The 12,885-nt window shown below is 43.5% G+C and overlaps 1 protein-coding gene across 1 annotated transcript; it reads left to right on the forward strand.

Moving 5' to 3' along the window:
- Window positions 1-8,402: 8,402 nt before the first annotated feature.
- On the forward strand, window positions 8,403-8,660 carry T265_07879 (hypothetical protein; the record flags this gene model as incomplete). The annotated part of the gene is made up of 1 exon (XM_009173529.1): window positions 8,403-8,660. The coding sequence occupies one exon, from the start codon at window positions 8,403-8,405 to the stop codon at window positions 8,658-8,660; it is 258 nt and encodes an 85-aa protein (XP_009171793.1).
- Between the last annotated feature and the right edge of the window lie 4,225 nt (window positions 8,661-12,885).

Here is a 12,885-nt window from a genome sequence, read left to right on the forward strand (position 1 = left end):
GTTTCTCAATGGAACGAAATAGCTGTGCGGTATTTCAGTATGGCTTAACGTCATCCACGATACAAAGTCTTCATTGCAGATTGGCCGTTTCTAAGCTGAAAATAGTTGGTTGCGTTGAATCCAAATGCCGGTTAATGATATCTTTGGAGTATTGGTGACGGGATTAACTGTATCTTTATGTACGGAAATGTAATTCCTATTTGGCACACTTCACCTTTGTAGAGAAAGTTGCAGTTTTGCAAGTGTCTAGTTCGCCTGAAAAAATGGACAAGAACCATTCACTACTGACGTGCACCGTAAACTAGATTGCGAGGTATTGTAGAAAACCAAACATATATTTAGGTAGTTATCTCACATGCCTATCACATGTGATCTTATCACAGATCTTGTACTTTTTAACCACTGAAACCGGCCAACACATGTCCATCATGCTCTTCAATTGATCGTTCCAGCCTAGACTGCTGCATGCCGACATCTTTTTTGTCAAGGGTGGAAACTTCATCATCGGAGCAGTGGTGCCAGCCGCGGTCGAATACCTGTTTACTTCTATTGGCTCAGTGATGCTCACATGTCTATCTGTTACACATTCAGAGAAACCAGTGTTCGGGTTCTCTTACTACCGAACCATGCGAAGCTATGGACTCACCTTATAAGATATATATATGGCTGATTCTAGCAGCCATGATCAAGAGTTTCGGACAGGCTGAGTGGATGGGGCAGTTTTCCTCACAGAATTAGAAATCCACGGTTATGTGGTCTAGGACAATCGATGGCATGGACGCCTCGGTACGTCTGGCAGCTGGCAGCCAGTTGACACGACCACCGAGGATACTCATTGAATTTTTGAAAAGAAATAGCCAATCAGGAATGTTCGAATTCCCCTAGCCGCTTGCAAATTACTTTAACAGAGAATAGTCTACGTTCACAGAACCGATGAGTACAGGCGGACAAAATAGTTGTACCGATAACAACGTCCGACAATATAACTCCACACAGAGGGTGCCCCTCACAAAAAAGTGGACCATTTTAACAAGAGACTGATATTCGCATTCGCTGCCCGTCAGCACTGATGAATTCGGATTTGTTCTATTGTCAGGTTCTCACTACCAAATTAGACACGTACTGTCGCTGTCCTTTACTCCAATCTAACGTATCCTTTTCGAAAACATAAAACAAGAGGAAAAAATATAGACACATTTCCTTACTTGGTGCTGCAGGAGTAGTTGCTGGAATGAAAAAAGTAAGAGGCTGTTATTAGCTGAGGCTAGAAAAAGACCACTCCAGGCAATGATCTTGATTGCCAGGATGATGTCGTTTTGATGTCATGAGTACTTAATACCGCAGGCGCGCTCAAGCCAATATAGCCTTTAGTTAATGGATTTGATACTCGTGAAAATTACTAGAGTTTCACCTGGAAACATTCCCCACAGAATGATACTATCTGTTTGTTTTCATTCCACTGTAAGCGATAAAAGATGGAATGAAAATTGAATGTGGTTTAGGAACCGACTGATTTCAGCGTCATAGCGCAAGTACCAGCTGGATGGAGGCTGTCGAGTCAGTATTTGTTAAACCAGGAATTTTTTTAACAAAAAGCATTGATTTACCTTGCAGAACAATAGCTAGTGATCCATTTAATTTGGTAATCTGAAGATAGCTGGACACAGATAGATGGACACAGTGGAAGGACCAAAGATTCAACACTCTTCAATTATCTTAAGTCTAACTCAACTTCGCTCAGCTTTTTAATTATCAAATAAAAACTGAGCAAATTTTACAACATTCTGCAGGACCGAGACTCGCCGCAACTCTAATGTACAGGACTTTTGCCCTGAAGGACTTTATACACCTAACGTTGATGATTGGAAACCATTTTATCCATTAATTTAAAAAAGGTTTAAACAAGAATCTAGCCTACTGAATCAAATCTACCGGCTTCAATTGATTGGGCGCACCAGGAGAAGCTTAGAACCGTTCAATTGAGAGTGATGTAAACGTCAAAGCTCGGACACTTCAAATCCCTGTCTGCTACACGACAATGATCCAAGAGATAGTGAAGTTAAAGACCAAGAGATAAACTTGACGAAAGTAAATGAACTTCCAGGAGGTGAAAGGCACATTTTCGTCGAATTCATATTCCTTTTGATATAAAGTAGTCACCGACTTCGACAAATACACCCATTTGCAAATCAACTACATTTCCACGGGAGACTCAACTGAGTCTCTCGACTATGCTTTCCTTCAACTGAATGTGATACACACAGGCCGCCTCATGTTTCCGTTGGCACGATATTTGATATCTCGCAGTATATTTTCATAGGGGGGTTGAAGGGGGGAATATCATAAACGAGGAATCCAGCTGAGTCTCCCGTGAAAACAAAAGTGACTTGCAAATGAGAGTAATTGTGGAATGCGATCCAATTTTGATTCAAGTAGAACATACGTCTGACGGAGACTCGGGGACTTCGCCTACCTGATAAGCTTCACGAAAGGCGGAACCGGTAGTGGGACGTCGAAGAGTTTTTAGTCGCTGACTTTTTTATGCGCCCAAGTCCTCAGAGGTTGGCGTGCCCTTTGGATTCCCTGGCACACACCATATCAAAGCCTTTTTGTCTTCGGGAAGGGATAGCCGACTAAAATAGAGCTGTGTGAAAAGTATTTCAACTGGATCCGTAAAAATTTAGCCACCGCTACACGGCCATAAAGAGTCTTCAAAATTTCTTCTTCCTCCAGTTTTCGGAAAACGTGTTTACAATAGACAAATTGTGAGTAGTCACCGAGCGGGAGGGTAAAACCCCTTGATTATGGAAACGCATGGAGTGGCATGAATAGAACCGTGGAAAAAGAAAGTAGCACGTTGCTCTGAACTTTCGAAAATCCAATGAAAATTCTGAACTTGACGCGATGATCGGACACATGTGAAACCGATATAACGGATGCGATTGTCGATCATCTTCGAATTTCGCAACTTGACTAGCCAGTGAAAAAACCCAGCGGTAAGTTCTCCCAAATTCACGTGTTTGCATATCTATACGTTTCGAGCTTTGCCTGAAACTTACGCAGGCTTCGCCCATGTACGTGACTACCCAAGTGCTCGGTAACATAGATTATTCACTAACCTTTCGGATATCCGATATCGGTAGCGTCAATCGAAGCTGTAACTGAAACACTTGGAAAATAGGCCAAACGGGTAAGGCGAATGATTGATTGAAGCTTGAGGACCATATTCATCGGAAGGACTCTCGAATAGAGTCCCTTGGCTGAATTCCGGTAAGCTCCATTGTTTATGAAACCATCGAATTACATTTCAGCTAAAAGGTCTAATCGTTCGGTGAAAATGCAGTTTATTTAACCAACCGATCGTCATCTTTTTGGATCCAACAACACATGAACCACGAGTCTGACTACTAACCGTAAATCAAATTGAAACAGGTAACCAGACATCAAGAAGCTCGGGAAACTGAGGACTTCCATCTTTGCTGGGCATCATCCAGAGAGATAGGACGAATCAATCACCCGAATGGTTTGGCTCGCTGTTTCAAGCTGTTGACCCCAGTAGTAGGAATTGATATCCTACTCCACCTGTCACGACAAAGTTCAAGGCTTCGGGTAGTATCGTGTGAAGCTGGCGTTTTCAAACGGCTAACAGATCTGCGTAAGCAATGTTAAATCGATTGAGTCCTATAAACTTATTGATTAATCATGTAGAGTATCATGTAGCCATCCCTGCTGGGGACCTGTTGAGAACTCCTGTTGACATCTTGCGACCACCATAGCAGATGAGAAGCACGCTGTTCTAAACCCGAGTTTTCACTAGTTGGTTAGCACAAATTTTTTTCCACTTAAAAAAAGGTCTGATTGACCTGAAAGGTCCATTGAAAAAATTCCCATAATAAATTCACTTAGTTGAGGATGTCTTTTCAGATAGCACTGACAAGGAATGTGTGGAGTTTGGAACGAAAGGGCACTTTGTTCTACTAGGGTACTTAGAAAAAGAGACGTGGATGTACAAAATGGCTTAACTGTTCTAGAAAAATTAATCTAGGCAGGAAATTCTGGATCAAGAGAGAGAGAGAGAGAGCGTGCATGGACGCGAATAAAATAAAAAACGAGTCAGTCAAACCAAGTTGACCCTTATAAAAACCAAACTGAATCGCATTCAAGAAGGAATGTGTTTGCTACACTAAGCGAATGCAACGAAACGGTTGTGGTGCTTGTTGCATTCGAGTATCAAACAGACTAGTAGAGACGGTCATGCTATTGTGAGTGACGGATGACTGAATGTGTGTGTGTGGCAAAATTGCAGTTGACGATTAAGGCGACCGAAAACTAGTTTATCGAGAAAAATGAGCAGGATATCAGGTCAGATTACTGGTGCAGTCAAATTTAATGGAGAAGGTCAGAGATCAACCGAAAAGTGGCCCACGAAATCTAAGCCGTTTCTGGTGGACAGTCTTCTAAGGCGTATCCATAACAAATCGATTGAAGGAAATAACATATCCCTGAGGTTTGGAACCAACTGTCACTGTTCACAAAAGCATNTGAACAAAACGCTAAAAAGACCGGAGCATGTATGCAACTGGAGAGGAAAACTCAAATGTTTAGGTGGGAAGGAACTCTCGGGTAGCAACATTGAGATGCATTTGAGGACGCGCTCGTGGTTTTTGCTTGGCGGAATTGGCTGGTAACTGGTCGTCAGTATGTCGCCCAACATACATATCCGATGTGCTTTGGAACCGAAACGGCATCCTATGGTCTGTAATTTATAACCTTGCCAGACACTAAAATTTAAGCGTAGCACCAGATTTTGTGTTCGCGCAATCAAAACGAATGCATTTTCCACAGAACACAATTTTAAAGAAAACTTCTAGAACCGAAATTTTGGATACGTGAATCAGTGCAAAATCAGATGACTGTTATTGAATAAACAAATAATGCTGGAACAATCTGAAGCATGGCTGACTGATATTGTCTGAAGAGAATCCGTGAATTCAAGCAAAACTTCATGGGTGATGAAAAGAATGACGAGCTCAGTCCACGAGAAATGCATGACAGAGGTGTCTTCTTAGTAGTGAATGCTCTAACTTTTGAAATGATATAAAAACCGAATAAAGGAGTTTCGACATATATAGTTGTAATGTACTACTCATATCGTAGCGACTGAAACACGAGGCGGCCTGGTGCAGCACATTCAGTTGCCTGAGAACATCATAAACGAGAGATTCTGCTCGGTTCCTGGTGAGTCTCTCGAAAGAACCAAATTAGTTTAGTTGGCAAGTGTAATTCGCGAGTTTCAACATACCTTTTTTTCTCGGTCGAAACCTCTTCTGCCGTAGTGGTACCATATCACACCGTGATTTGATGAACGAACTTAATGAATATGTTCAAGAACACTAGTTTCCTCGTTTTACCTCTCTCATAGTTGGGATATTACGTTGCGTACATAATGTTAACAGAGGAGGTTAGCACCGTTCGAAAATGAGCAGCGTTTCTGGTCTATAAACATGGACACACTGAAGGTTTAGGTGGAACATGCAAGTTTCTACACGAACGGGAGATGCACGGTCAACCGTAAAATGACTGACCGAGCGTGGCATGAAGCACCTCCATAAACACTGTGCTTGCTAAAAACACAAATCGGCCATATGCTGATAAGAAAACGCTACTAGGAAGGATACGCGCGATTTGTCCCTTCTAAGAAACGTTTTCCGCTGTTCTGCTTTGACATGCATGCCAAAGGGAAGAAAAATATTTTGCAGAAGTGTGGGCGGAAAACTACCGTCACGAATGAAAGCAAGAGAAGATTTAGAACAGAAATTGGTCGCTCACACTCGTGAACGAAGTTGGACACGACACAAAATAGAATCAGTGAATGGTTGATACGCATTAGTTGGCCAAGCGGTCGTCTTTGCTGAAAAGGGAATACAGTTATCCAAAACCACCCCATCTCCTGGTGAAAACAAAAACCAGAAAAAAGGAACTGTCAATATGTGTGACTGGGTATCCTTGTATAGACGTAATCCACTGGTCATGGTTTACCGAAAATTCGTCGACAGCCCACGATCGGTTTCGCTCCTCTTGGGGGCTCATCAGATAGACACAGTTCTCGAGTTTCCGTCAACCATGTGTTCTACTTGAACCCGAACTGCACCAAATTAGCGGAATACACTTACTTGCAAACAAATTTTGTTTTGCGAGAGCCCAAAAACATCACAGATGAGAGATTCAGCTGGAACTCTCGCAAAACCAAATTTGTTTGCAAATGAGTGTATTTCGCTAACTTCGGATCCTGTTCAACAGGAGGGTGAGTCGCTGAAAAACCGGTTTGTAGGGGTCCTTTGGTAGTCTGCTGGTTGACTTGCATAACTCCGTATCGATGGTTTACGCATTTTGGCCATTCAAACAAGGAACTCGCTTCCAACTATGCTTTCATATGGCTAAGGGAAACGTGAAATGCGTAGGGAATAGACTAGCTTATCCATTTTTCGGTGCCCCGCGCTGGCTAGTTGGGCGATTTGTCGCCGTATAAAGCGACAATTTATTTCCATCCAAGCTTAGCTGCTTTTATAATTTTTCCTTCTTGAAAGTGTTCACCGCCGTTTATGCAGTTCTTGGGTGGGGTTGCTGCCTAGAAAATTTACCTTACCTATCTTTACGAATATCTCCACCATTCAGCTTGCAAAATGCTCGAAAGGAATTGAGAGAGCATAGAAACATTGCGCAAAACTCGTAGACTGCTCATTGCCGTTCACTAGGAGGTCACAATCAAAGACACTGGATACGTTTCACCAGTACAGCAAACACAGAGCGCATAATTGATAAGGAAGCGGGCATTCGAAATCAAAAACTAAGCGACTCAAAGTGTGCGAAACCCGCACATGAAGGAAAGCTAAAATAAAATAACACTGATCGACGAAAGTAACTAAAAAGAACTTGTTGTCCTACTATAAAAAGCGCAGTCACTTTATGAGACAGTGAAAACAAAGCATACTCATGGGCGTTCGACGAACTAAGGTTCTCGCAAACAACAATACACAAGCAATGACAGCACGAGAACCTCGTACCATGATTAATCTCTGAGGAATGTTGTGAAAGCGGAGACACAGATCAGTACTCAAGCCGAGGCTGCATCGCACCGAGAAGACGACGAAAAAAAGAAAATCTGAAAATATATATCCCCAATAATATAACACTTGATCCGTTCCCAATGAAAACTAATAGCAGGTGATCAAAAAGCTACTGTCCCTGGAGATAACACAAGAGACATTCAGGAGTGAAACTCGATTAAATGAACAGAAACGGAGGCGGAAAAGGAAACAGAAACAGAAAAGACAACGAAATCAGTGAACGTGTGACACGCACTTGTCGTCGTTGTCGTGGGTGTGGTGGTCGCTAAAACGAGTTCGCATAAAATACAATCAAAAACGGTTGTTGGTTGCTAACCGCTAGGTGTTGGATAACCGGTTATTCAATTGTTTAGATGATGCACTTTTTCCTGATAAACATCTCAAATACAGCGCGAACGGAAAGGTGGGTGAGGTGGACCCAACAAAACCCACAATGACCATCTCACATCAATCGATGAGGAAACGCTAATCACACAACTACAAAGATTTGCGCAGGGACCAATATCTGAACGGTGTAGCCACATAACCAACCTATTCTTCAATCTCAGACCCCCGATGCAATCTGCGTATCGCTCAAATGGGTCAGCTGATTGCGAGCTCAACCGCAACCTACATTCAACATATCTGTCTCCGATGCTATCAACCACATGCAAACAAGGTTGAACAAGAATGTCACCCCAGTGGACAACTACCATCGATGAAATAGTCAAACATATGTCACACCCACGTATGCCTATTCACCAGAGCAGAGGAACCATGGAGGCCGCATCGAACAATGGGCCATCAAATTGGGATAGAAACGTTCAACCAAATAAAACCACAAGTCTATCATTCCTGATAGAATCAAGGAATGCATCAAACGGAAATTTGTCGTGTGCAACACTAAAATAATCGGAACAAAACACAACGAAATCAAACAAATGTCTGCAACGCACTTGTTGGTGTTGTGGTCGTCGTCGTTGGTGTGGTGGTCGCTAAAACGAGTTCGCGTATAATCGGATTAAAGCGTTTGTTTGTTTGTTTAATCTTGTTTAATCAAGTTGTCTTCAAAACCGCTAGTCGAATGTTCAGGTGATTCACATTTTTCACCGCAGCTAATAAGGACACTGAGGATACACAAAGGCTAGTTTTAGTTATCCGAGGGATGTGACCACAAAACCAGGCTATTTCCGCGCACCCTTGAAGGACAGGCGGCGACTGCAATCTCCGTATCGCGCGAGTGAGTCACCGGCTCACAGGTTTCACTACAATCTACAATTTATACGTCAGTGTCAGATGTCGAGGGTCACGAATACTGGAACACGAAGGGATAGGAATTTCACTACCGTGAAGGGTGACGTTTCTGCGGCAGCGAAGAATCTCACATCCGCCCATACCCGCCTCCCAAAACAGGGGGTCTACATCGAGAAGTTGTGTGAAACTTTGGTCAAACTATCCACCAAACATAAACGCATGTCTGATGTCCGAGACGAAACGGAACGGAACATGGTTCAAAAGGAAAATTCATCAGGTGCAATACTGAAACAATACTGAAACAAACAAAACAACCAAATTAACGTCTGCGACGCACTTGTTGGTGTTGTGGTCGTCGTGGGTGTAGTAGTCGCTGAAATGGGTGTATATGAGATGCAATCAAAAGGTTGTTTCCCGAAAACAAGCCGGAACTGAAAAACCTGAATTTCTCAACCTTAGACGGCGTAATCTTTAGTAGTTTCCTTCCGAGTTGAAATGTTATACGAAGTACAAAACGTGAAACGCACTACCCAAACAATGAGATGATGGTGCAAGAGCCTGTTAAGTCGAATCCAGAGGCTTCTGCGCCGCTAGCAGCACGTATATCAGCCGGGTGTCGCGTACGTCGGCCTACGTGCTTTTATGAAACATACCGATCCTGTATTAGCCACTCAGATAGGTCAGGGATAGTGGTCACCATTTCAGATTATCACTGTCATCGTCATCCTCACTGGCGGCAACACCAGATGGCAACACTGGTGCTGCACCATGCATTTGCTCAAAGACTCATAATGAAATTGAGTAATCAACCGCACAGGGAGAGGATCCTGACTAGCCTACCACAAAATTTCTCGGGTTGACCCTTGAATACCTAGATGTGTGTACAAAGATTTTTAAGTAGCAATCACTCGCTTGCATATGAATGTGTCTATACACCGGGAAGACCCAACTGAATTTCTCGTTTACTGAGTTTGTTGCACAAACGTCAGCTCATGTTTCAGTCATTCAGTGCGATATTCAAGATATCGCTGTATGATTTCATAGAGAGTACTACCCGAAATCCGGCCAATTTTTTTTAGGTAGCACATAATTCTCACGGAGTCCAAGGAACCGCGCCACCTTCATGAGCCACAAAAATGGCAAACCAATCGTGGACTCTCGAGGTGTGAATTAACATGCGCGTGAACAGACGGGACAGACATTCTACTTGGTTGGATTGTGGGTGTGTCGTTTTGCCCGGATGCGCGAGGTTCATTGCTAGCAATAACATGCGCGAGACGGGACAGACATTCTACTTGGTTGGATTGTGGGTGTGTCGTTTTGCCCGGATGCGCGAGGTTCATTGCTAGCAATACAATACATATTGCACCGTGAATTCAACTAGTCTCTCTGGTTAGACCAAACGACTCCTCTAAATTCTCCCACAACTTTCGAGTGTACGTCGTGTCACGGCGCAGCTTGTGCAAAGCTGTGGTCAAATTCCGATCTAAAATCGTTGCTCGTGCAGCCGGTGTGAATCAGGTGATTGAAGTTTGAGCGGCGCTATATCGTGTCCAAGTGCGAGTTACTCGCACTGCTGATCAGCCACTCGTGGCCGAAGGGTTAAGTGTTCAAACTATTAGTCAGGTCGTCGCGGGTTCGAGAGTCTTCGGGGTTTCATGAGATGCTCCCAGCCGATGATTCCCGATAAGCCTGAAACAGCTGTACAATGCTTCTCGGCTTTTTAGAAAGGATTGGTGTCACTTAGATGACGAAATCTCTTCCAAAAACCCAAATCTCCTCACGCTACCAACAAATTCTGATCGGCCATCGGTCAGAATTAGAGATGTGTTACGTCTCAGACAGCATGGAAGCCTAGGCACCGCGTAGAACAGACAGCACTGGTGATAGGATCCCTCCCTGAAGTACAGGCAACCATGGATACGATACAGTCTAGCATTACCAATGGCCATGCGTGAGAGACTAGTCAAGTTGTCCAAGCGTTTAGTTCAAGGTTGCTTCAACCACTGGTTGCAGCTACAGCCAGAAAGGGCAGGCTGATGCAGAACAAGAAGGTGAGAGAACAAACACCGGGAAAAGTTAGGAGAGACAAACAAAGTAGCCGAGATGTATAAGAAGACATAACATGACACGTGCGCTAGACAAGACAGACCCAAATAAGAGGCAATCAGTAAAACAAATCACACAGGAATTGTGATAGAGTCCAACATATAAAACGTTGCAAAGAATGAAAAATCTCAACCAGGAGAAATTCTGCCCCTGCTCAAAACGTAACTGGCTTACTGCACCGAAATTCGATTATTTTTATGCCAGATACACTCTTCTAAATTATTGAGTGTACGTTGTGTCACGGGGCAGCTTGTGCGAAGCTGTGATCGAAATGCGATCTGCCATCGCCCGTACACATCCGGCCCGGGTCACGAAAGTTTTCGAACACCGGGTGCGGTATGTTGCGTCCGGGATAACAGGGAAGTCCAGGTATCTCGTAGAACAGACAGCCCTGGCGATTGGGTAACTCCCTAGAATACACACAACCATGGGTACAATGCGGTTTAGTATTACTCATTGTCAGGCTCGTCAATTTGTCCAAGCGTTTAATTCAACGTTGCTACAAACACTGGTTACGGGGTACGTCGGAAACGGGAGGCTGATGAACAACAACAAGGTCTGTGAATAAACACCGCGAAAGTTTAGGAGAGATTTCAGTAAATGAAACGCGTAAATATCACCTTAACACCATCAGTTCGTGCAGAGATAAACAAAGTAGCCCAGATGCGTAAGAAGCCATAAAATGACACGTGCGCTAGACAAGACAGACCCAAATAAGAGGCAATCAGTAAAACAAATCACACAGGAATTGTGATAGAGTCCAACATATAAAACGTTGCAAAGAATGAAAAATCTCAACCAGGAGAAATTCTGCCCCTGCTCAAAACGTAACTGGCTTACTGCACCGAAATTCGATTATTTTTATGCCAGATACATGTGGCCCCAACCTGAACGAACTCCTAGATCCTGACTGTGCAATGTAAGTACTCCCACAAGAGCAGAGGCAAATATTCCATTCGAAATACCCTAACTGGATATTTGTGGCCAGCACCGACTCCACGAACTTCCGTTCATCGAGAGCACGACTGAACTCCATGCCATACTGCTCCGAGATCACATGATAGGTGACGCTCACGTGAACCCTATACATTTCCAATAACATCCAGACAAAAAGCACTGCGATCACACACCTGCCATCACAGGAGATTAGACAAAAGACATTTCGGGGTGTAAATTCGTCGAACGAACGGAAGAATGAACAGAAACGGAGGCGGAAAAGGAAACAGAAACAGAAAAGACAACGAAATCAGTGAACGTGTGACACGCACTTGTCGTCGTTGTCGTGGGTGTGGTGGTCGCTAAAACGAGTTCGCATAAAATACAATCAAAAACGGTTGTTGGTTGCTAACCGCTAGGTGTTGGATAACCGGTTATTCAATTGTTTAGATGATGTCAAAAACGGTTGTTGCTAACCGCTAGGTGTTGGATAACCGGTTATTCAATTGTTTAGATGATGCACTTTTTCCTGATAAACATCTCAAATAAATAGCGAACGGAAAGGTGGGTGAGGTGGACCCAACAAAACCCACAATGACCATCTCACATCAATCGATGAGGAAACGCTAATCACACAACTACAAAGATTTGCGCAGGGACCAATATCTGAACGGTGTAGCCACATAACCAACCTATTCTTCAATCTCAGACTCCCGATGCAATCTGCGTATCGCTCAAATGGGTCAGCTGATTGCGAGCTCAACCGCAACCTACCCTACATTCATCTGTCTCCGATGCTATCAACCACATGCAAACAAGATTGAACAAGAATGTCACCCCAGTGGACAACTACCATCGATGAAATGAAATAACATATGTCACACCCACGTATGCCTATTCACCAGAGCAGAGGAACCATGGAGGCCGCATCGAACAATGGGCCATCAAATTGGGATAGAAACGTTCAACCAAATAAAACCACAAGTCTATCATTCCTGATAGAATCAAGGAATGCATCAAACGGAAATTTGTCGTGTGCAACACTAAAATAATCGGAACAAAACACAACGAAATCAAACAAATGTCTGCAACGCACTTGTTGGTGTTGTGGTCGTCGTCGTTGGTGTGGTGGTCGCTAAAACGAGTTCGCGTATAATCGGATTAAAGCGTTTGTTTGTTTGTTTAATCTTGTTTAATCAAGTTGTCTTCAAAACCGCTAGTCGAATGTTCAGGTGATTCACATTTTTCACCGCAGCTAATAAGGACACTGAGGATACACAAAGGCTAGTTTTAGTTATCCGAGGGATGTGACCACAAAACCAGGCTATTTCCGCGCACCCTTGAAGGACAAGCGGCGACTGCAATCTGCGTATCGCGCGAGTGAGTCACCGGCTCACAGGTTTCACTAAATTCTACAATTTATACGTCAGTGTCAAATGTCAAGTGTCACGAATACTGGAACACGAAGGGATAGGAATTT

Source organism: Opisthorchis viverrini (assembly GCF_000715545.1).
Source record: "Opisthorchis viverrini unplaced genomic scaffold opera_v5_191, whole genome shotgun sequence".
Lineage (NCBI taxonomy): Eukaryota > Metazoa > Platyhelminthes > Trematoda > Opisthorchiida > Opisthorchiidae > Opisthorchis > Opisthorchis viverrini.